Source organism: Solanum pennellii, chromosome 4 (genome assembly GCF_001406875.1).
Source record: "Solanum pennellii chromosome 4, SPENNV200".
Taxonomy (NCBI): domain Eukaryota; kingdom Viridiplantae; phylum Streptophyta; class Magnoliopsida; order Solanales; family Solanaceae; genus Solanum; species Solanum pennellii.
Genome location: NC_028640.1, coordinates 73,707,460 through 73,730,691, shown reverse-complemented (window position 1 = coordinate 73,730,691; position 23,232 = coordinate 73,707,460). Strand labels below are relative to the sequence as shown.

The window sequence follows — 23,232 nt, the reverse complement described above, 5'->3', positions numbered from 1 at the left end:
ACAAACAATCAAAATCATACTTTATCGATACTTGAAGGACTAAAAATGCTAATTTTACCTTTCCAACTTCAATCCTACTCGATCTTCTCCTCCAAGAAATACGTACATATTCAAATATCTTTATCTTTTCTTTATTTAAAAAAATAAATAAAATATTCCACTTTTTATATACCAATTGTCGAAAATACCCTTTTCCCTTGCCTTTATAGTACAGTTGTTTCTCCACTACTTCCCATCTCCTTTTTCCATACCTCAACTAAAACAATCAAACATGGCGATTCATATCTCCACTCTAACAATCTCGATCCTCGTAATGGTCGTGTCCTCCGCCGCTGTAACATCGGCGGCGGCAGAGGACATGTCTATTATAAGCTACAACGAAAAACATCACACGATCGGCGCCGGTCGGACCGATGACGAGGTCATGTCTTTGTACGAATCGTGGTTAGTTGAACACAAAAAAGTGTACAACGCTTTGGGAGAAAAAGATAAACGGTTCCAGATCTTTAAGGACAACCTTAAATACATCGATGAACATAACGCTATGCCGGAGAAAAGTTATAAGCTCGGTTTGACTAAGTTTGCTGATCTAACCAACGAGGAGTATAGGTCGGTTTATTTGGGTACGAAGCCGGATGCTAGTCGCAGGTTGTCGAGTAGACAAAGTGATAGGTATGCTCCGAAGGTCGGAGATAGGTTGCCGGAATCTGTTGATTGGGTGAAGAAAGGTGTGCTTGTTGGTGTTAAGGATCAAGGACAATGTGGTATGTGTACCTCTTACTTGTTTTTGTTTCACTTTTTATTACTTTATTTGTTTTCGGAAAAGCATTACGACTTTTGTTGATGATTGTTGAAAGTGTTTTTTATTTATTTATTTATTTATATGAATCTGATATACTTCATGTGCTACTATATAAATTTCAAACAAGAGTAAAGTACAGAATAATGAAATTAGCTTATGAAAATATAGGATCCATATTACTTTGTTTATTTTGATTCATCCAATTTTTAGATGGGTTGATATGTGATAAAAATTTAACCCAGTTCCAAATTAGTGAAAATATTTCTTACTTTGATTTGCTAAGAGAAAATAGTAATCCATTTAAATAATCAAATAATACATCTTGAGTTATGCTAGTTCAATTCAAATAACTTTTGGACTGATGCTTTACTAATTCAATCTATTTTAAATATTTAAGTCAACTTATATATTTGACACCTGATCTATATATAGATACGAACTTTGATCCTTTATTAGTTATCGGGGAAAAGAATTAGAAATATATTTGAAATTTAATTGAAATTGTTTAATATGATATTAAAATTTAGAAAGAATTTTTTATTCGTGTACTATTTAATAGTTTTGGATAAAAAAATGTTCATAAAATTTGATATGTAACAACAATTTGGTCAAAGTTGAAATATTTTTAGACCTTTTTTTTTAGATATTTCCTACTTATTGAAATTATTTTAATATATTTATTTTGAGATTTGATTAATTTATATTCGTTCTCTCGGTAAATAAAATACTTTATTTTAAAGATAATTGCTTATCCAAAATTCTAATTCAAACGTCTCGGAAGAATTAAATAGTATAGTTGATCCTTCATTATTAGATAAGAGTAGTAGATATGCATACTATAGTAAACGGACATGATTTAACTTTAGTGAAGGTTGAGTGATAAGAGGAAATGGCTCAACCTAAATATTTTTACCATTCGAATAGAAAGAGAATAATCTAATGACGAGTATTATACTTTTATTTTATATTTTTATCTGTAAAAATAAATTTCTCTAGAAACTTAACATATAATTAACTACAAAATGAAAATGATGTTTAAATTTCTTTTTGTCTTTTTCTTTTCACCGTCATTATTTATGAACACCAACTGGTCAAACGTGATAACTACAAACAGCAAAACGTGCAACATGACTCATATGATAGAAAAAGCCTATGTTATTATTCATCCGTGACTAATTTGTACTGTAAAAAGTGATGTTCGAATGTGCAATTATTAAGGGGTATTTATAAAAAGCAATTTGTATTTGTTAGAAAATTGTTTTTTTATTAAAGTTAATGGTTCAATAATTAATATTCTCAACTCTATCATACCTAATAATTCCATTTGTTATTCTTAAATAGTAGTATAAGATTAGTTAGCATTCTCAATTACACTTTCGGTGGGGGAGGGGACAAAATCATATGGGGTTGGATATATTTGTTTAACCCAATCGGAAATATTCTAAGTAAATATTTCCGTTTCATCAATGCTACTTTGCTGGCTTTGATTCCGAATATTTTATTTTAAGACTATCTTTATCTAAATCTTAAAATAAATAAACAAAATTCTCTTCGTATCTAAGTCAGTACATGGATCTGCTCAAACTCGATTGCTTTAATTTAAACTCTATATTTATATTATAAAAATCAGTAAGTATACTAGACGTCATTGTCCTAGAATTTAGATCAATAAAATTAAAGTTCAAATTTTAGCGCTGTGTTATATATGTTGGTAGAAGAAGGATTTAAATTTACACGTTTGGAAAATGAAACAGGGAGTTGCTGGGCTTTCTCAGCAGTTGCTGCCATTGAAGCAGTAAACAAAATAAAGACTGGAGACTCGATCTCTTTATCCGAGCAGGAGCTAGTAGATTGTGATACTTCTTCTAACGCAGGTTGTGACGGTGGTCTCATGGACTATGCTTTTGAATTCGTTATCAAAAATGGAGGACTAGACACTGAGGAAGATTACCCATATACTGGCAAGGATGGAAGATGTGACCAAACAAGGGTTAGTACCGCGTTCTTAGTCTTAAAGGACTTATGGAAATGAAACTAATATACTTTCAAGTTTATGACAATTAAAGATCTTTTAATTTTTGTTTGAAACAATTGCAGAAGAATGCCAAGGTTGTCACCATTGACGGGTATGAAGATGTTCCTGCTAATGATGAAAACGCAATGAAAAAGGCTATTGCAAGTCAACCTGTTAGCGTTGCTATTGAAGCTGGTGGCAAAGACTTCCAGCACTATAAATCGGTAAATAATCTTTACTTTTTAGACTGGCCAAGTCGTTACTAAGGATTTCTTTTGATCGAATTAGTTAGTGTTCTTGTTTCAATCAATAATCTAATTACGTACCTAACCAACACAATGTTTTGTATTGAATTTACATCGTATGATCTTATTCTCATGCCTCAGAGGTAGATTTAGATGGACATGATCAATTGTTACCTAATATTTTAGGCACAAAACATTTAAGTGAAAAACACAAATATTTCCATAATTTCAAAAGAAGGGTTAAGAATGTTATATACATGTTAAATTTAAATCTTGAACTCGTCTATGCTCCAGGGCATCTTTACTGGGAAGTGTGGTGCAGCAGTGGACCATGGTGTGGTTGCAGTGGGATATGGTAGCGAAAATGGCATGGATTATTGGATTGTGAGGAACTCATGGGGTGCTTCCTGGGGAGAACACGGCTACCTCAGGATGCAGCGAAACATTGCTAACCCAAAGGGTTTGTGTGGTATTGCTACAGTTGTTTCTTACCCTGTCAAGACAGGCCAAAATCCCCCGAAACCAGCTCCATCTCCTCCATCGCCAGTCAAGCCACCTACTACTTGTGATGATATGTACAGTTGCCCATCAGGAACAACGTGTTGCTGTGTCTACGAGTACTATCATATGTGCTTTGCATGGGGTTGCTGCCCTATGGAAGGAGCAACTTGCTGTAAAGACCATAACAGTTGCTGCCCACATGATTATCCTGTCTGCAATGTTAAAGCCGGCACCTGCTCAATCGTAAGTGATCCCTACTTTGTAACTGTATGACGCACACAATATGATCATTTCCTTCATTAACGAGATTGTGTTTTTGTCTGTACAGAGCGAGAATAACCCTCTTTCAGTCAAAGCAATGTCACACATTCTTGCCAAACCTATTGGATCCTTCAGCAATCAGGGAATGAAAAACACTATTTCTTGAAATGTCTCCAATGGGAATTCGCAAATTCGCAGTGAATTTGCAAAACCTCATTTCCAGCTGAAAGTTTATTGTTATAGGTGATACCAAAACCAGAGGATAACAGAGTTGCTGCTGCTGCTGATTTCTGTATAGTGCTTCTTTAGTGCTTGTCACACAATGCACTAGAACAATATTGAAACAAGATTTCATTGTTCAGCTGTTTCTAATTTATGTAAATATTTCCTATATTTCTTCATCAGGGATGACTATCTGCTACTTTCACAATGCAGTTTATTATTCCATGTGATGCTTCTACTTTCATTTCACTAATAATATCAAAGACTATTTATAACCTCTCTTTGCTTTTATATAAGCTATCACAAATTATTTGTCATTTTAGTAGTTAAATATATTATTTTTCATTTTACCCGTAGTAGTAACTGTTCTTGGACAAAACAAACGTTTCAATGTGGGGTGATGACACATAAATAGAGTGAATATTGAATAAAAAAGAGATTATGTATACATAAACAAGGATGATCATATTTTCAAAATACTGGGTTCAGATTAACTAAGTTATTTTTCACGTCAAAAGTACTGAATTTCAGATGAACTAGGTGCAAGTATCCTCTTAATTTGGTAAATTTATGGTTCATGCACTAATTCCACTAATTTATCCTCTGAGCATGAAGCCTATATATGTTAATGCATATTCATCAGATTATTCCATCTAAAAAAAAAGTTCCAATTATAGCCAAATCACATATTTAGCATTTTGCTAGTAATTTTTTTTCTTTAATTATGGATTTTCTAAGTCTTGCTTCTTCCACCACAAGAACAATTGAACAAGTACAACTCTAGCTGATACAATATCGAAAATGAAGGTGAAGATGAAAACGATATTTTACAATTTCAGCAAGAAGTTACAATATGCATGTGAAGAGATATTGTTAATGTTGATGTTTGTTTTTCTTCTGTTTTACTTAAGGTGGATCACAAACCATAACTATCAACATCATCTACTAATCACAACTCGAAGCACAAACAAATTGAACAAACAAATATTCATATTAGCAGGACAAAGCAACATGGCAGGGCAAGGAGGTGTACACAATTTTACATGGGATGGTGTAATACCTCGCGAATGTCAACCTAATTCAAACAATATTCTTCGATTAAGTGTAACTATCAAGTGGGAAATTGCACATGAACCTCTTAATTACGCGGTTGATTGTCTTCATAATTGTGGAGTTGGTCCAGGAATGGCATTTGCTAATGCAATTCTTAAACAAGATCCAAATTTTGGAGTTATTGGTTTAGTACCATGTTCTAAATCAGGTATTGGAATTCATACTTGGATTCGTGGAAATATGCCTTATGATCAATTGATAAGTAGAGCTAAGTTTTCTCTTAAACATGGAGGAACAATTAGAGGGTTATTGTGGTTTCATGGTGAAAGTGATACAAAGGACAAGTATACAGCAAGATATTATAAAGCCAAAGTGATGAAGTTCATTCAAGATTTACGCGATGACTTGAAATCTCCTCTGCTTCCTGTTATTGTGGTAAACAATATATACTTCTTTTACTATTCTTCTTCATAACAACTTCTGTCGCTAAACAACAACTAAACCTCAACTAATCATACTTAACGACAAATTTGTGAAGTGTATTCAAAAAATCATGTTAGATACTGGCTATTTTAGCGATGAATTTCATAACTAATTCCTTTTATTTGTGTAGTATAGTTAGGTTTCATTCTATTATTATGCTTGCAAGTTGCAACATTTCTTGAAGAAATGAACCTATACATGCTTTTGAACAAATTCTTAGCTTTAGTGATGGTATAAGTACTAATTTGGAAATTTTAGTGTACTAGTATTCATTCTCTTTCAAGTGATTTTCGCGCACTAACAAAATACTGTGAATCACATGGGATTTTCCTGGAATTTAGTATGAAAATTTGCAGAAAACTTATTTTCGTGCAATTTTTCAGAAAAATCCTCATGTAGTTTGTATAAGATGATAATCCTTAGTTACCACGGATTTAATTTATATATATTGGCGGTGTAATATGTCATCATATGAAAAGTCTTGATATGAAGAGTTACATAGTAGGTCAATTTCACCGGATGTGGTAAAAAACATATATTGTTAACATACATAACTTAAACTCAATTGAAACAACTAGAATTCCTTTTCAATTTTCTTAAACCTATATGCAATAACATGTTGAATTTATTTTTTTTTCACTATCATGATTCAAGGTATTTCAATTGGTTATGATAGGTTGTTTAGTGAATTTTTATTTTTATTTTGTAGAGAAGTAAACTAAACTATTCTATTTTACAGGTTGTTCTACGTTATCCAAAAGAACCATTTGATAGAAAATTTAAATTTGTAAATGTAGTGAGACAAGCACAGATGGATATTAATCTTCCAAATGTAATAAAAGTGGATGCTAATGGTCTACCAGTTGAATCAGATGGGCTTCATCTCACAACTCAAGGCCAAATCCAACTTGGTAATATGATGGCTCAGGCTTTTCTCAACACCAAATTTCAATCTCTTAAGTATGATTCAAACAAGATTTATCATATGAGTGGCTAGTTGTTTCGGTCTATGTTGCTTGAACCCTCTAAAAATGTCATTAGGTATTTGTCCAAAATTAAGTAGAGCATTTTTGAGAAGATACGACATGGATGTAACAACAATTTTGAAAAATTCGTGCAACGTAGATCTCACTCCACTTTTTCTTTGTTAAGATTGTTCCTCTTGATACTACATTATTCGTATCGCCTTTTGGCGTACTTGTATTTATTCGTAATGGTACAAGTTACATAATATACTGATATTTTGAACCTGAATTAGGAAAGACGAGTTAGAATTTGAAATTTATGGTTTAATATTTCGATTTTTTTAAATTACCAAATACTAAATGAATAATTTGTATATATAATATATTTGATAAATTTCTTAAGATACATATTCAGACTAAAGCTACCATTACTAAAAAAGCACCAATATCCCTTTGAATTACGAAATGTCGAATGATTATTCCCATAGATATTTTGATTGAATTAATGAAGAAATAAATACAAATAGAAGCTTTTTTTACATGAAAAATAATAAAGTTTTCCAGTATTTCAGTAAAAATCTATTTTCCACCATATGACATTCCAGTGAGCAGGTTCGATAAAAAATGTATTCAAAAACGTGTTAACAAAAGCCTCTCTAACCTGTAAACTGTACTCTAATTATGCACTCTCTAAGTGAGTAACGTTTTCGTAACATAGGGACCCTTTGAAAGAGCATATATAAAAACAACACGTATTATTAAGTCAGTACTCACATTTTCATGGAATTTAATTAGCATCTTGTCCCCAAAATAAAGGAAAAAAATATCAAGGCTAGGGACCATCCATACTGTCTTTGTGCTACAACTTTCTTTGCTTTGTCTCCCTCTTTTTTTTTATTGTTTTAATTTCTTTCCAAGATTAGCACTCATATATCATAATTACTTCCTAAATATACAATCTAATCTTCAACTTTGCTTCCCTAATCTTTATTAATTATCCTCCTAGCGTTTCCAATTAGTAAAACTGTACTTATTTATCGTTTTATAAGAAACGTGTAAAATGAAAGTGGATAACTAATATGAGACGGAACCCAGAGAGTACTAAAATATTTAGCGAATGCATTGGTCCAGAGCTGGTCCTTTTTAATAATTTGGTGTAACTGTATTTTTTTTATTTTAATTAGAAAAGTGGGAAACAACTAACAAGTAGGGCAAAGATCAACATCGAGCTGATCTAACCATTGATGTGATATGTAGTAATTAAATTCTTGAATGGAAGGACAGTAGCTGACAATTCATTTAGGGGAACTCTTTCAAAGGACAATAATTTTCTTCCCTTACCTTACTTAGAACCTTAGACTTGGGGCGGAGCTAGGATTCTAATAGTACGTGTTCAACTCAATCCATTAATAATTTATATATCATAAATATATCTTACACTACATAAAAAATGATTATTAGCGGCAGTTAATTCTTGATTGTCGTTAAATATGTATTTTTAGCGACAATTAACACTCTTTGTATATGTCCCTAAAACCTTTAGCGGCATTGGTTCTAATGACACTTAACTGATGCCGATAAAGATTTTAACACTCTTTATTAATGTCAATATTTATTGACATTAAAAGTTGTTTCTGTTGTAGTGTTATCCACGATAGATAAATTATTAGTTCCAGCGTGATCACAAGCGAGGCCGAGAGGGGTGGGGTGTATGTAGACCTTGTCCTTACCTTGTGAGATTGTTTCCTATGACTAATTTGCATAAACGGCAATGACATAATCTTACAATGATTTATTGATATTAAGTGGTCTGACAAAAGTTATTGAGTTCACGTGAATTTATAGATACCAGTGTAGATCCATCTCCACATTGCAAAAGTAAATCCAAACAATATGTTCACATTTCTTAGAAAGTGTATATCCAATAAATACTATGAAGAGAACAAATTGCTAAAGATTACTATGTCATTACCATATAAACATATAACTCAGTACCTTATCAACAAGTTAAAGCTAATTAACAACCACTAAAAGTTCCCTATGTAATTAGACCCTTTGCAATTTGTTACTTACACTAAACTGCAATTAACTTGGATTTGGAGCAGCCCCTCCTTTTCCTAATTGTCTAAAACCAACCTCAACTACCTTATTTTCCAGGCCTAAGTTCTGGTTTAAGGAAAATTGATCATTTTCCTCATCTGTCTCAAACTTCAATTGGCCTAATTCATCGACAACCTTGACATCCTTACTTGTAGTGTTCCTCGTAACTCTGTCGTGTAAAGAACTCATCTCATGTGCTGCATTAGCATAACAAGACGGTGCTGCTATAGGCATCGACCACAAAGGTAGACTAGCCATAGTTTGTGGGCTATTATAGCCAAAGTTGATAGACTTGAACGGAAACTCATGAACTCTTTTCGACCCAATTATCTGGTTTTTGTCATCCATTTGATAATCCGTCTCGTTAACTAGAGTGACATTGTTTGGCTTGTAAGTATATGGATGTTGGATTGGCAAAACAGGTCTCTGAATTGCATAAATACCCGGTATGCTCTGAAGGTAGCTGAATTTCCTCTGAATGTTTAATACTAGGTTATGATCTTCAAATACCTACAAGTAGTCATGAACCAGTTATCAGTGAAAACACATGAATGGCGTAGGATTAAGTAGCGTTAAGAAGGAGGAAATCGCGTCAAGTAGCAATAGATACGAGACGAGAAACACCTTGTTAAATGAGCCAAGCTGAATTATGCCTTCCCTAACAGATATAATAGAAATAGTCTGCCAAAAAAACAGAAACTTTCCTAAATTAAAATCTTTGAAAAATGACATAAAGAGTGATAATATTTTTCTCATTAGCTAAATTTTCATTACCTGAATGCCTGAATTAAACTGAACTCCCCAGGCTCTTGGTTGCTGGCAAAAAAAAGCAAACACAAAACTCATAAGAATTGTAAAAGGAGGGAGAGAGAGAGAGAGTCGAGCCGGTTCAACTGAACTCAATATTTTTTATAAGGACAGATATATATAACGCGAAATAAATACTAAAGTTCAAATCTTGAATTTGCCGTCGGTGAGGAGGAAATGAGGACTAGTGGTGCTTACAGCTTCAATAGACATATTCCATGAGCAAGTAAAGTTTGAATCTTTTTCATTTAGGGCATCTTTAAACACCCATCTGTGACTATTATCTGCTGCAACTTTGCCCACCAATCTGAAAATTTTATTACAAAGTTTAATACTTGTACTTAATGTAATTTTAGCTCATTCTACTTATCAAACAAGAAAATGAAATATCTCACCCTTCACCATAAGAATAAACCTCATGAGACATTTTGAAGAAGATTTCAGGACCAAAATTTATCGTTACATGTTCCCTTTTCGATCTTTCACATTCATAAAAGTCACAAAAACCATCTTCCCAAACAAGAATCCTGAAATAAAATCAACTCAAATTATTAATAAAAATCACAAATACTACGTAGTTCAGATGAATCTTAGTAGCTCAGTTGGTTGACTGTCCCGTAACTCCAATTTACAAAAACATATACTCCTAGTATTAATATCATTACCAGTTTCTCTTGTTCCCTTTAGCGCGATCAAGCAAGCCTCCTCCATGATCCCATCTGCAACAAAAATCTCAAGAACAATTTACTAACACTATTCTTAGTAATGTTCAAATTTTGATTATTAAAATGTGCTTACTTAGGTGGAGGATAATTTCTTGGGACAATTCTCCAGAAAACAGCATAGACCCACTCAGAAACATTAGAAGAAGAGTCAGAGCAAGTACAGACACTTCTAAGTGTATGTTGTAACAGACAATTTAGCATGGGGAGTCCACCTTCCATTTTTTTTTTTCGTTCTAGAGAAACAAAAAGGTGCAGAGTGTTCTACTTCAAATCACAAAAGTTGTTGAGAGGAAAAAGATGATCTTTATTGCCTTTAATATGCGTGTGTGAAGGAAACTGATGAATTTAATTGAAACATCTTACTAACAACTGTTTTTCTTGTTTTCTTATACACTGAATATTTCATTCGGGTTAACAGTAAAGTTGTCTTTGTATAGTCACGAGTTTGAGTTGTGAAATCAATCATTGATGTTTTATATTTGAGGATATTGCTTTCATTATAACCAGTGGGGGGCCACCCTTTCGCTGAAAAATAGCACTGTGTAGATAAATAAGTATTTTGTTCGCTGCGTATTAGCGTATATACATTATCTGTTGAATCTCCTTAATTTCTTTGTGCATATTGACCATGGTGTAGTCCTTCATATAATCCTGCTTGAACATAGAAGACTTCTAACGAGGATATGATAGACTCACTTACACTGTTAATGATGGATGCAAGGATTGTCATTCTGTCATTTTAGTGACAGAACTGACAGCTGAAAATATAAAAGCCAGTTTTATCATTCAAATAAGCTTTTATAATACTATATAATTTATTATGTTATATAGTAGTTAGTAGGTTTTTAGGGTTATGTACTACTATTACTTTAGCAATGAATACTTAACCAACTTTTTGTTCCGTTATAGACCACAAACCTACCCTCTCCTTCCTTTTTGAGATATCAATAGAGCGTTTTATTCATCTTCAAAGTTGAGGGACCCCTCTCAGCAATTCCTTTCGATTTGTGTGCACTTCAATTATTATTATATTGAGTATCTACTATCTCACACTAGCATAGGTAGCCAATATAGCTTTGTTTCGCTCTGCTTAGAGAAATGAGTAAGCATATGATCAGAATGCAACCCTCTTTTTAAGATTAATAATATCAGCAAATCATCTGTACAAATTGGCAACCCCCAAAAGGAGAACCAAAAGATTCCCAAGATTTGTACTTGGGATAGAGTCTGGCAAAATAAATGGTGGTCCTCCACCAATCTTCTAAAGTAATTGGCATTACATTCATAATGAACTAAGCTGAAAGTGACCCATTTCCCCTTTTAAATGCAACCATTCATTTTATACACTGCATCACTGTACAGACTACTAGGCTTCCCTTCTACAATAATGTTATGTACCAAATGTAGAGATAACTTTATACTCAAATCATACTGGGTGATCAAATATCATCCAGTCTGCTCAAGTTTAGAATCATATTTTTGACTTAATCCTCAAAATGAAGACCTAAGTATATATTATAAATGGGATAAAATTCACAAATAGCTACTTTTCGATAATTGAAAAATAACTATCGTCTTAAAGAACAACGCGTATCATATGGAAGGGAGGTCTAAAGACTTGGAAACTACAAATTGGATTGTAAAAGAGACTATTCAGGATAAAAGATTCCAATGACAACCTCTATTCGTGCCCCTAAAATTAATTCTAATCTATAACATAAAACTCTAAAAATTATATGCTTATACCATCCTTTTCCATCGTATAAAAATGCTGCATCATAGTGATAGATTTCATTTTCGTTACACTAATACGGATTACGACCAGCAGAAAACCAATGGTTAGCAGCAGTTCAAAAGTGATCAAGAAAATATTAACGGTAAATCAAAATGAGAAATGGTATATATGGCCTCAACCCTTGAAAGATTAGTTTTCACTGCTCTATGTGCATGGCGATTCACAGGCAAAAATTAATATGCAGCAGTAATTGACAATTTTACAAGAACTTCAACAGGAATGTGCAACCTGTTAGAAACTACTACGGTTGAATTGAATAAGAGCGGTTCAAGAATGAGCTCAGAAAATCAATATTGACATCCAGAGGCTAGCTTACAGATAAACGAAAGAATCAAGATGTGTGACAGCTTCTAGGAGAACTAAGTTTTATAATCTAAGAACTCATTGATAATCATATATTCAATGACATAACCCAAGCTCAGAAACCTATGCGGTGAAAAATACAGCCATCTAGGCGAATTTGTATCTAAAACAAATTCATTCCCCACCATAAAAAGCTCAATCTGCTTTGATGCTTCAAGGTTTGGAAACACTTCTCTCATCAGTTGATGGTGCTTTCTTCCCGTAACGCTGTAGAAAAGAAGTATTTCCAATCATTTTCAGAACACTATGGTAAAGTACAGAGGTAATGCAGGCTGGGTGATGTGAAAAGACAACAATGTAATTGGAGCTAGATTTTATATGTACCTGCTTGCCAAATGTGAAGGGCACATATTTATATTTGACCATGTGCATTATTTGCCTCTTCATCGTTGAAATAAACAGTACCAACCAATAGAATAACAAAATTGGCCAAAATACAGGCACATCAAAGGCACTGAAGAATGTCAACACAAAAGCAATGCAGACTGCTTTTGATAGTGAGTACCTGCCAAGGAAAAGAAAATTATGCCAAACTACTAATTCACGAAGATGATATCGATAACAAAATTTGGATGATGACCACGACTAACAGAAGTACAGGCAAATAAATGAACACAATGAAAAAGTTCTGCTATATGATTAAGTGAGTCGACTTCAATGGGAATCCTTGGAGTGCAATGCACCCAAGGGTGTGAGCTAGTGGTCAATGAAGTAGGTGCAAACCTTGGAGATTAGAGTTCAAATACCATCCACCTTAGCTTTGGTGGGCAAGATTACCTAGTACATGTGCAAGTGGAAAGTAACACTCATCAGGTACATAGTGGAATACTTGAGGTACGCTCAAGCTGGCCTGGACACCAAGCATCATTTTAAAATAATAAAGCTTGCAAAGATATTGCGAAATAACAAAATTCAGATAACTAAGTGTGTGTAAAGGAGGAAGGTCTAGAAGAAGTCTGCTCTGCCCTTGCACTGGCTGAAGCATATCACAAAAGCTCAAGGTCAACAATTCATATTCATCCCGGCTACTAAAACTATTACAACATCGGATCAGGAACCATTACTGGGAGAGACAAAGAACTACTGGGTGGAAACCAAATAGACTTGGTGACAGCATGACTGGTCAGAAGCTGGTCCCCAAGTTTACTTTTCTTTTTCCAGACAATCTGAACATTTTGAAAACATGGACGGTTTGAATTAGGACATTTCCAACCTGTAGAAACTTATAATGATTGATTGACACACTGACCATCGTGATAGTGCTGGTCAACCAATTAATGTGGCTTATGAGGAACATCAATTATTAGGAAATAATCGAGTTAGGGCTGTAGCTATGAGTACTATAGACGGTCTAACGAAAGGAATGAAAGAGACTGAAGCAGGGTTACTATAACTGTTCCAGTCAAGGATGGCCACATCATAAAACAAAAGCCAAGGACTATGGAACTGCTGCACTGAAAAACATCGACAAAACTGCACCATAAAAACCTATATAACGTAATAGCAGGAATGGACCAACATAATGCCATGATCAGGACAACACATTTTGAATACTATCTATAATTATTAGCTGAATAAGATAAGTTGTCCCATGTAACTGAGAGCTTCCAAATAAAATCACCTAAGTTACCCCATATAATCACAGAACTTCCCCATTAAATCACCTCAAGCTAATAAGAAGCATTTATACTAGTTACATGAGTTATATTCAACTCCAGTAAAGAGACATATTGCAAGAAAAGAGAGCTCATTCGATCATTAAATTTAAAAATTATCTTGAAAATAAAAATATGGTAGGCAACACGAGGATTTTATTTTAAAAATAAATGGTACAGAAACAAGTACAGTCGATGAATAAAACAAATGACATTATTTATACAGCCAATTCAGTAAACAGATCTAACCAAGCCGTATGTAATTGCTTCATGCTCGGTGCTATCAACAAATGATTTTTTATCAGTAATAATACGTGCGTTTTCTATCCATCTATTTCCTTTTTTTGTAAGTAGGATTTTTCTATCTACTTCAAAGTTATGTAGGCAGTACAAAACAGCTAATTGTGATACTATTAATTTATTATCCTGTCATGACATGAATATGAGATCCATAATTCAAATTAGGAAAAGAGTTCTACGGCAGAATAAGGATGCATCATATTTTCACCCTTTTTTTTTACAAGGGATGCAACATATTTTCATGCTTTTGAGCTTTGAGAGACTCTTCTGATAACTTGCACTGATTGAATTTAAAGAAATCAGACATCCCAAGCTATCTATCTCAATCTCACACATAGCATGCTGCACGATGGAGAAACTAATGTTAGAGCATCCTCTTTAGTCATACGATAAAAATCTGGATTGATGGAGTTAGTAGGTTCAAATGCTGAACGATTCAACCAATATTGCATACTAGAAGAGTGGAAGGTCAAAGGCATCACTGGAAAAAGTGCAGAAATACCAGGTCAAAACAAAAAATAAAATGTTAATTTGATGCCACAATTGGTTTCAAGCTAATTCCGCCAAGCATTGTGTCTTAAGCTTTGCTCAGGGTCATACTACAAAATAGTTTAAGAAAGTAGTTTTCCTTCTTTCCACTCCGAATCATCTATTCTTTATCAGATCCTAGATCATCATGTGAAGGCCGATATAGGTAGCAATTAGCAAACAGATCAGAAGTTTTTTTCAGCGGAGCATAAACTTCCATAACCATGAATATACAACAACATAACTAAACTCATCAACTCAACACTTCTCAGCAGATTCAAAAAATAATTATGCAGTGGAATGTACAAATGCTTATTTGAAATGCGAATTCTTAATTTAGAACATAATATTCAGAAACCCAAAAATATAAATCTGACTTTTTAAAGCAATCCACATCTTGACTACAACACATCTTAGCATCAGATTTGATTTCCTACCAGAAATTAACCATCAGATTTGATTTCTATTCACGTCGCAGTAAAAAATCAGAAACTATATGAAAATCAAACTGCATAATGAGATCGCAAAGCAGATGCATATCAAACAAATCTAAACTTCACAAGTAAGCAAAAAAAAATGTAAATTGGCACATAAACGAGTGAGATGGATGAAGCACCAGAATTTAAATTCAGGAAGGCGACGAACGAAAGGGCGAAACTCATCGGATCCGCGAGTGGGAAGGGTAGGACCGTCAACTTCTGGATCGACTTGAGGGGAAAGGAAAGCAATAAGGAGCTGGATTATGTAGATTCCTAAGGCATATGTGATGATGTAGAAACCTTGAACCATGAACACGCGAATAGCAAAGATGAAAGCGATCGTAGCGAAGAAGATCCACCGATAAAGGATGTGAGGTGTCGATTTATCCAGAAGGTGTTGATATCGCTGTGATAAGGTGAAGGTCCACTGAGACACGGCGGAGGAAGTAGAAGAGGCACCGTCGCCGGCAACTGCTCCGCCACCGACGTCCATTTTTTATTTTTTATTTTTACTTTTTTACTCTTTTTTTTTTTTTCTTGAAAGGAATTAGGAATTTATGGTATCTGAGAGAGACTGCGAGAGCAATGAGGGGAAGTTGAACAAGTCCGGATGTGCTTTAAACAGGTCATTTGTTTTTTCTGTTTTATTTTATGCTCTCATTTAATTTTTTATCCCTCGATGTAAATTTTTATTCTTATATTACTATACTACTTCACAAATTTTAATAAAAATCGAGATCAACTTATTTGACAAACAAATTATGCAATTAAATAGCTTTTCAGATAGTGAAATGTTTATTGGGCTTAACCTGGACTTAAAATAGAGGCCCATAATTCTAGAATAACAGCTGATAACATTGCATTCCCTGTCCCATTTTGAGTTATATTTATTGTGAAATAAACATAATTGTAATGTAATGTGGTTGTTTTGTTTAAGTATTTTTTCCTCAATTTATCACTTTTGTATTTCTTTGGTGAACTGTTTTTCTATGCCTTTTCTTGAGCTGACACAAATAACTTTTCTAACTTTCAAGTTGTGTACGTTATCCACTCTAGTCGTTACTTGTGGGATTATGATTTGTTTGTTACATGAGATACAATAACAGTTGAGTGAAATTCAAGCTTCAAACAGGTGCATTAGAATATTTTTGACAGTGTCTACAATATCCTCCTCTTTGCACGAAGTGACAAATTTTACCCATAGAAGAATGGGGAATTCACTCTGTTGCAATGGAACTGTGATTGCGTATGCAGCAACAACAATCGATGCGGCTAGATGATGAGAAGAACAATTGAAAGATGAAATCTTCCCCTTTTCGTATACCAGATCCATAATATCCATGCAAGCTTCCAAGCTTAATTGCTTTCCAACTCTGGCAACTTCACTGAACTTTAAGAGTAGATCTTCGAAGAATCGGAAGGGAATGCTTTTCATGCCGATCTCAAATTTCAATACCTCCATTAACACTAGCTCAGCTTCCAGAAAATCCTTTGTTGTAAAATGCTGCTCTTTAATGCTGTTGTCAGCCAGAGACTTGAAGGATTTGAGACTTAGAGAAGGAGAATCGTGTATTTTGCTTGAGATCCATATTGCAACAAGGGCAAATAGCTGCAAATTGCTTTCTCTCAGAGGCTGTAAGAGCCAGCTCTTAGCATCTTTAGTTCCTTCTCCGGTAAGAGATGGGTAGAATCGATCAGCGAAAAGTGACAGTGCTGAGTATTTGACGATCGGAGAAACTTGAAGGTCCTGAGCTGATTGAATGAGGAATTCCACAAGACGAGCTCGCAAACAAGAACAAACCTCCTTCTTCATTCTAGATCCCTCTCTCTGCAGTTGTCTGAAATGCCTAAAAGAACCGAATGTTGAAGAAATTCACCGTAACCAAATTTATCTATTTGTCCTGGTGATGTTGGAACCCAGTGCGAACAAAATCAGCAGAAGAAACAGTCCAGCGGTCTGAAATCATAAAGGAAATGAGTATGATTATCAAATTTGTGTAACAGGGATTTTTCTAAGGTTGAATCGATCGAAAAGTGCTACTAATCAATGGATCGGAAATCCAATTCAAATATGGTGTTCACAGTAATAGAAATACTGTTGTTAATGACACCCATAGTTTACATATGAAGGGTTATAAAACGTTGATTGTTCTAGTATTTTGATCTTTAGTTTCTACGACAAATATTAGAACAAATATTCTTACAGATCTGCAAGACGAACTGTATTCCATGGTTCAGACTCTTTTAAGTTCTACGAGCTTCTAACGTTCTAATCTCTATGGATGCAGTTTAAGGCAAAAATATTGTCAACAGATCCAATACTAATCGAATTGAAGATAATCGATTGACAATATTTCAGTGTAAACGGAACGGAAGAGTTTGATGAACTTTGCAAACATATGAATATTGAAATATCAAACTGATGAGTAACCATCACATGAATTCCAAACCTTGACTTGAAACATCTTTAAACATAAAGAAAATCATTACCAAGCAAGTGAAAGCTCACAAACCAATCACCATAACACCACTTACCATAAAAAAGATCACCAACTACTGAAGTAATTTTGATCACCAGTACAAGCAAGAAAATTCTCAAAACAGCAATATTATCACTACATCAAGCAAGACAGAAAGGAAGCAAAAGAATCCTTCCAAAACAGCAGTATGAGCAAAGTCGGTGTTCACAGCCAAATCAAAAATTAAACCCAGTATCTGATAAGAGTCAGTTTTCCAAGTCATAAAACATCAATCGTGGCAACTCAAAGTGTCCATTGTTTAGGATTTGGTGGTGAACGAAATCTACACAAACCCATCATTCAGAAAAAAGAAACATATAATTCTTATGTTTCTGAAACTGAAAGGATAATTCTATAGTAGTTGCCACAACCCTGACTGTGTATACAATAATAACCAATTCATGCAGCATTAGTTCTAACCGTGTTAGTCATAAATCAACAAAAGGACATGGCTGTTTGGTCCACTGGATCCATATAGAATGATGAACTGGGATTTGCTTGTTTGACCAACTCACCAACAAAATTTGATGATTCATTCTCAAAGAAGCAAATATTACTGCTATAGTCTGTCTACGGTAAAGACCACAAAATTACACCGGACAATTTAAGATAACAATTCAATACATGCTACCAGCCAAAGCATGAAGAAAACAGCAAGATACAGTTCAAAAACATCAGGCATCATCTAACTAAATGAGCAACTTTGTGTTGATAGTTATACCTACTCTCTAAGAATACAATTCTCCAAACACAATATTCAACTCACCACTGACAATGCAACTTCCTGAAGGTTTTTCACTTGCCTTCATATGATTTTCAGAGAAAATATTCAGCGAAAGTGACACAAAGCATAAGTAAACTGAAGGGCTTAATACAAAACCAACTAAAGGACAGAATCTGGTCATGGCACCAATAAATCAGGCATGCAGTTCAGACTTAGAGTCGTACAGAAGAACAAAAATAAAGTTGTGTTTACGCTATTACAATGACTGTCACTCATCTTTTTCTTTTTCTGATAAAGTAAGCTGATTTATTCATTTGATTTAGCTAAATAATTGCAGACAATGGCCCCAAGGGGAGTATGATTAAATTTTGGCCTTCAAGGAGAACACAAGAGGAATTGGTACGAAAAAGAACTACAATAACCATCATTGATCTCCATTCTTATTCAAGACTCCGCCCTAGAAAGACAAAGCTTGACATAATTATATTTTAATTACAAGAAGTCACCAATAGTTAGAACAGAAACAATTATGTCAACATGGTATCACACAAATACTAATTTGTGACCCAAACCCAGAGTTTTAATTTACAACTCTGTTGTTGTCAGTGTTCAGGGAAGTGTGAAGCGGAAAAAGGCGATAAGGCCCCGCTTCACGCATTAAGCGATGAAGCGCTCACATATCCATTCTAGTATGTGAAGCGTAAAAGGCTTGCTTTCCTGAACACTGGTTGTTGTGTCCTATGCGAACTGCAGAGCTTCTAGGAGAGTACATCTACATCTCAACACCAATGAACCAGCAAGTTTGGTGTAACTATTTATTAACAAACATCTAGAGGTCAATACCTTGACTTCAACAATATCTTGATCTAATAGAGAGTCAATTTATACTCTAGCTCTAAGCATAAACAAATCCATGCTCTAGTTCTCAACATGTTTTCTAAATGTCATACAAGTCAAATAAGCACTATTTTTTTTGGATAACCAAGTCAGAAAAGCAACACATTGAGTGAATGATATAGAAAGATTCAGACGGTAGACTTAGATGGCATTTAAACATTTATTATAGCATATCAAGGCCTTGAAACACTTCCTATTTCAGTTAGGACTGCAGCTTTGACTATTCAAGCCTGACTTTTCACCAATGTTCTTCATTTACCAGGTAAATCACACTATTGCTAACTTCCCCCAACATTCACCAAAAATACAAGAATGATTCCTGATAAGGGCACGTCCCAAACACACCTGATTTAATATTAAAAATGTACAAAGTTTAATTGGTAAAAGCCCTGGAACAAACAAGTTGCAAGACTAATGAAATTTTATAACAGGTGTTTTTTTCTTTTAGAAAGGTATCATAAATTTCTATAAGAGAAGTTTAGTGAAGTTGATCCCAAAGCAAGCGGAGAGGTACTTTAGAGAATGGAGGGCAGGGGTCCCTAATCGAACTCAAGGAAGAAATCTGGATTCCCCTAATTAGCTGGAAACGTCTTCTTTGAACTCAAACAATTTGACTTTCCATGATGCTATCCCGAATAAATAACATGGGAGTGAATCAAAATCTGGACTTTTTTCTGTTTGAGAAAGGTACCGGTGTGAATCAGAATCTGGACTTTTTTCTGTCTAAGAAAGGTTGCGGTTAGAATCAAAATTTTGACTTCCTATAAGCTTAATGTGCATATCCTAGTGTATAAGAGAAAACAATAGTATGATTTATGCACACTTCTAGTTTCTTCTGTTCTTCTCAGTTCTCCATTCAAATGTCTAATGAGTAATGAGTCAAAAAGCATGTGTTCACAATATTGAATCTTTCGTGCGGAGTAAATATATACAGAAAAACTTAGCAAAACATAAACTGATAAACACATATTCCAAAATCACCAACTTCTTGGATTATAACCTTTTCCTTCCTTTCTTTTTAGAAGATAGAATGTTGAGTCCTCTCCCAGGAGAAATGAAGAACTCCACGTTGAAGGAGCATACCAAGCCCAAAAATAGCATCACTGGGATTGTACATAAGCAAAAAACAAAAGAAGGGATACTCACGAACAAGGTCCAACCATGAAGGCTGAATCTGTTGTTGCATTAACTAGCATGCAAATTCAAGAATATATAAATGTAATAAAAGTCAAATAACTTCAATAGCAGAATATTTGAGCATAAGATTGATCTCAGTCAACTCCTTTTTTCTAATTATTTCTGGAACTCGAACTCGAACTCCCACCAAAGCTCGACCACCTTCTGAATGTGCAAGCCACCAGATTCCTTCCTGTTGTAAGTCCTAGCCTGGCCTTAAAGGAATTTGACCTCCCAGTACTGCTTGATGCAATACTTACACCTCTTACTTGGCCAGCCACCTGCCTAATTTCATTGCCAACTTCAGGCAAACCACCATCACTGGCACTTGCATCAGGATTTTCAGGTTCAGGTGTATCCAAGTTCACAGCAACGGAACCCCTAGTTGTCCGCAACCAATCTGCACTTCCAGAAGTCACCAATCTACATTTCTTGACCTTTACTTTAACCAAATTCGGACATCCACTAGCAAGCGCTTCCATACCCTGATCGGATACTGGGCAACTCTTTATACAAAGTTTTCTTAATGCAATACATTTCGCAGCTATGCACGACAGTTCTGGATCCCCAACAGTTTCACTTCCACACAGAGCTAATCTCTCTAAATTCAAGCAATTCGTAGCCAACTTCTCCAAACTAGCACAAGTTGGATTCACACCTATTAAAACCAATTCTTGTAAATTGGGGCAATGTTTCGCCACAGCAATTAACCCATCATCACTTATCCTGTTAGTCTTCCACCCATCAATGTGAAGCTTTCTTAGAAGCTTACAGTTTTCAGCAACAGTCTTTAGACCATTATTAGTGCATTCAGGCGTTTTCACAAGGTGCAGAATTTCAAGAATGGAACATTTAGATATAGCAGCAAGACCGGTATCACTGACCTGAAGCCTCTCAAGATGAATTTCAACAAGTTCACTGACTTGTTCAGCAATCACTTCCAGAATCTTATCCCAATCTCCAGAACAACGGAACAGCTTCAGCGTCCGCAAACTCTTCGATCCAATAATCAACGGTCCAAAACACTGTCCATTGTAGAGTTCCTTAAGGCAAATAACTCTCAGAGAACCCCCTGCAACACCAGGACCAATTGGCTCAGCTGCAGCCCCATCTGTGATACCACGCAGCCGCTTCACGGACAACTCTTCCAGAGCCGAGCAGTTATTCAACACGGCGTTCATCCCTTTAGCTCCAAAAGCACAAGATCCACAAGATAGTTTCTTCAAACCCTTACAGTTCTTCGCAAAAGATTCCATTCCAGCATCAGTAAGCTCCCGGCACGACCGAAGCTTCAAACGAGTTAGGTTCCGGCACCTTAAAGAGATAAGCACCAACGCCTCATCCCCAATACTCGCAGATCTACGGTCACATTTCAAAGCGAGTTTCGTTACCGAATCAAACCTAGAGAAAATCACAGGAACAACAGCCACAAGTTCCGATTGTGCATTAAGCGAGAGACGGTGACGGCTCTGGCCTTCCACACGGAGCCAACGGCGGCAGACGAGAGAAGAACTTTTCCGGTCACCTGAGCTAAGGAAATGGAAAATGCAAGCTAAACACTCATCAGGAATATTAGAAGAATAATCAAACTCTCCTACATCGAATACATCGACAACATCGTCGGAATCATCAATTTCCTTCATAGAAGAAATCACCGGCGAAGATCTAGACTTTATACGGTTTTGAGCTCCGGCGACGGTGGAAGCTGACTGACCCATCCACCACTAGAATAACAAAGATAGGTCAGGGTCACTATATCCACTTACTATTTCACCAGCCTTTTGCGTTCGTCTTTTTCGGATGAAGTTGCAATTTACAGGTGAGTTTGATAGCGGACCTGAAAATAAAATTAGTTCGGATTTAATTCTAATTTACTGGAAGTTTGTTAGGGATAGCAAATGTTAACATTTTAAAATTACTCCTCTCCGAAAATACATATAGTCTTTATTAAAAATATTTTTTTTTCTCTATTCATCTGATACACCATCGTAATAATATTTAATATTAATTGTTCTCTCTCTAAATTAATACTCAAAATGAATCAATAATTATTCCTTTTAATAGAATTTATCAATTTGAGCTATTAAAATTTACGAATATTTATCTCGCGATAGAATATTTTGTATTTGAGAGATGAAAAAGTGCGTGCCGTGTGGGCTACCTACATGTAAGTAGGCGTGCCCGTTGGGTTATTTGAGAGAGCGAGAATAGTGGGACATGCGGAAGGAACACGGTAAGAAAAGTAGATAGAAACATGCAAGTATTTCCTCCACCAGTGCAGTAAAGGAAGTCACATGTGTATCGTGTTGTCTATGCAATTTGATGCACCTGTTATCTTCACTCTTCACATTCACCCTTCCACTTTCAAAATCAACTTTTTCTTATCCTCTATTCTTGTAGGTCGATAATTATTTATACGAATGAGTTGAGATCGATTTTTTTTAATGTTTTCTGAATGATTCTATTGTACAGAATTTATCTTACCGAGTAATTTTTTTTTATCATACAAAAATGGGTTTGACCCATCCCCACTCTTGTTGCTCTTGTCATTTATTGAACAATCCAATCATTCTAAAGTTACAACTATTGATGGAAATTAAACAGTCTTGTCTGTTCCT

At 34.9% G+C, this 23,232-nt stretch overlaps 6 protein-coding genes across 6 annotated transcripts; 2 read left to right on the top strand and 4 right to left on the bottom strand.

The window, feature by feature from the left end:
* Window positions 1-219: 219 nt before the first annotated feature.
* On the top strand, window positions 220-4,320 carry LOC107018305 (low-temperature-induced cysteine proteinase-like). The gene is made up of 5 exons (XM_015218761.2): window positions 220-764; window positions 2,557-2,792; window positions 2,900-3,040; window positions 3,356-3,805; window positions 3,891-4,320. Exons 1-5 carry the CDS (start codon window positions 272-274, stop codon window positions 3,987-3,989), a joined length of 1,419 nt encoding a protein of 472 aa, XP_015074247.1. The 5' UTR covers window positions 220-271; the 3' UTR covers window positions 3,990-4,320.
* Window positions 4,321-4,681: 361 nt separating this feature from the next.
* LOC107017047 (probable carbohydrate esterase At4g34215) lies at window positions 4,682-6,710 on the top strand. The gene is made up of 2 exons (XM_015217328.2): window positions 4,682-5,533; window positions 6,321-6,710. Exons 1-2 carry the CDS (start codon window positions 4,847-4,849, stop codon window positions 6,576-6,578), a joined length of 945 nt encoding a protein of 314 aa, XP_015072814.1. The 5' UTR covers window positions 4,682-4,846; the 3' UTR covers window positions 6,579-6,710.
* Window positions 6,711-8,425: 1,715 nt separating this feature from the next.
* Window positions 8,426-10,931, bottom strand: LOC107015857 (protein RICE SALT SENSITIVE 3-like). The gene is made up of 7 exons (XM_015216276.2): window positions 10,252-10,931; window positions 10,119-10,172; window positions 9,849-9,980; window positions 9,652-9,760; window positions 9,421-9,462; window positions 9,271-9,327; window positions 8,426-9,156 (listed from the first exon to the last, which is right to left on the bottom strand). Exons 1-7 carry the CDS (start codon window positions 10,395-10,397, stop codon window positions 8,632-8,634), a joined length of 1,065 nt encoding a protein of 354 aa, XP_015071762.1. The 5' UTR covers window positions 10,398-10,931; the 3' UTR covers window positions 8,426-8,631.
* Window positions 10,932-12,080: 1,149 nt separating this feature from the next.
* LOC107017625 (protein RER1A-like) lies at window positions 12,081-16,038 on the bottom strand. Its single transcript, XM_015217808.2, has 3 exons — window positions 15,436-16,038; window positions 12,661-12,841; window positions 12,081-12,543 (listed from the first exon to the last, which is right to left on the bottom strand). The coding sequence occupies exons 1-3, from the start codon at window positions 15,789-15,791 to the stop codon at window positions 12,490-12,492; spliced, it is 591 nt and encodes a 196-aa protein (XP_015073294.1). The 5' UTR covers window positions 15,792-16,038; the 3' UTR covers window positions 12,081-12,489.
* Window positions 16,039-16,393: 355 nt separating this feature from the next.
* Window positions 16,394-17,140, bottom strand: LOC107017624 (cyclin-J18). The gene has a single exon (XM_027916298.1). It carries the CDS (start codon window positions 17,109-17,111, stop codon window positions 16,416-16,418), a length of 696 nt encoding a protein of 231 aa, XP_027772099.1. The 5' UTR covers window positions 17,112-17,140; the 3' UTR covers window positions 16,394-16,415.
* A 3,241-nt stretch (window positions 17,141-20,381) lies between these two features.
* On the bottom strand, window positions 20,382-22,527 carry LOC107017623 (F-box protein At1g47056-like). The gene has a single exon (XM_015217806.2). It carries the CDS (start codon window positions 22,330-22,332, stop codon window positions 20,728-20,730), a length of 1,605 nt encoding a protein of 534 aa, XP_015073292.1. The 5' UTR covers window positions 22,333-22,527; the 3' UTR covers window positions 20,382-20,727.
* Between the last annotated feature and the right edge of the window lie 705 nt (window positions 22,528-23,232).

Bases quoted from the DNA above. Each gene is read 5' to 3' on its own strand.
- LOC107018305 (XM_015218761.2), top strand. From the start codon at position 272: ATGGCGATTCATATCTCCACTCTAACAATCTCGATCCTCGTAATGGTC. The intron at 2,793-2,899 runs GTTAGTACCGCG...AAACAATTGCAG, and splicing joins GAAGATGTGACCAAACAAGG to AAGAATGCCAAGGTTGTCAC. The intron at 3,041-3,355 runs GTAAATAATCTT...TCTATGCTCCAG, and splicing joins ACTTCCAGCACTATAAATCG to GGCATCTTTACTGGGAAGTG.
- LOC107017047 (XM_015217328.2), top strand. From the start codon at position 4,847: ATGAAGGTGAAGATGAAAACGATATTTTACAATTTCAGCAAGAAGTTA. The intron at 5,534-6,320 runs GTAAACAATATA...TCTATTTTACAG, and splicing joins CTCTGCTTCCTGTTATTGTG to GTTGTTCTACGTTATCCAAA.
- LOC107015857 (XM_015216276.2), bottom strand. From the start codon at position 10,397: ATGGAAGGTGGACTCCCCATGCTAAATTGTCTGTTACAACATACACTT. The intron at 10,173-10,251 runs GTAAGCACATTT...TTTTTGTTGCAG, and splicing joins AGAAATTATCCTCCACCTAA to ATGGGATCATGGAGGAGGCT. The intron at 9,157-9,270 runs GTGTTTCTCGTC...GACTACTTGTAG, and splicing joins AGCTTGGCTCATTTAACAAG to GTATTTGAAGATCATAACCT.
- LOC107017625 (XM_015217808.2), bottom strand. From the start codon at position 15,791: ATGGACGTCGGTGGCGGAGCAGTTGCCGGCGACGGTGCCTCTTCTACT. The intron at 12,842-15,435 runs GTGCTTCATCCA...TTTCCTTGGCAG, and splicing joins CTTCCTGAATTTAAATTCTG to GTACTCACTATCAAAAGCAG. The intron at 12,544-12,660 runs GTACATATAAAA...TCTTTTCTACAG, and splicing joins CCTTCACATTTGGCAAGCAG to CGTTACGGGAAGAAAGCACC.
- LOC107017624 (XM_027916298.1), bottom strand. From the start codon at position 17,111: ATGAAGAAGGAGGTTTGTTCTTGTTTGCGAGCTCGTCTTGTGGAATTC.
- LOC107017623 (XM_015217806.2), bottom strand. From the start codon at position 22,332: ATGGGTCAGTCAGCTTCCACCGTCGCCGGAGCTCAAAACCGTATAAAG.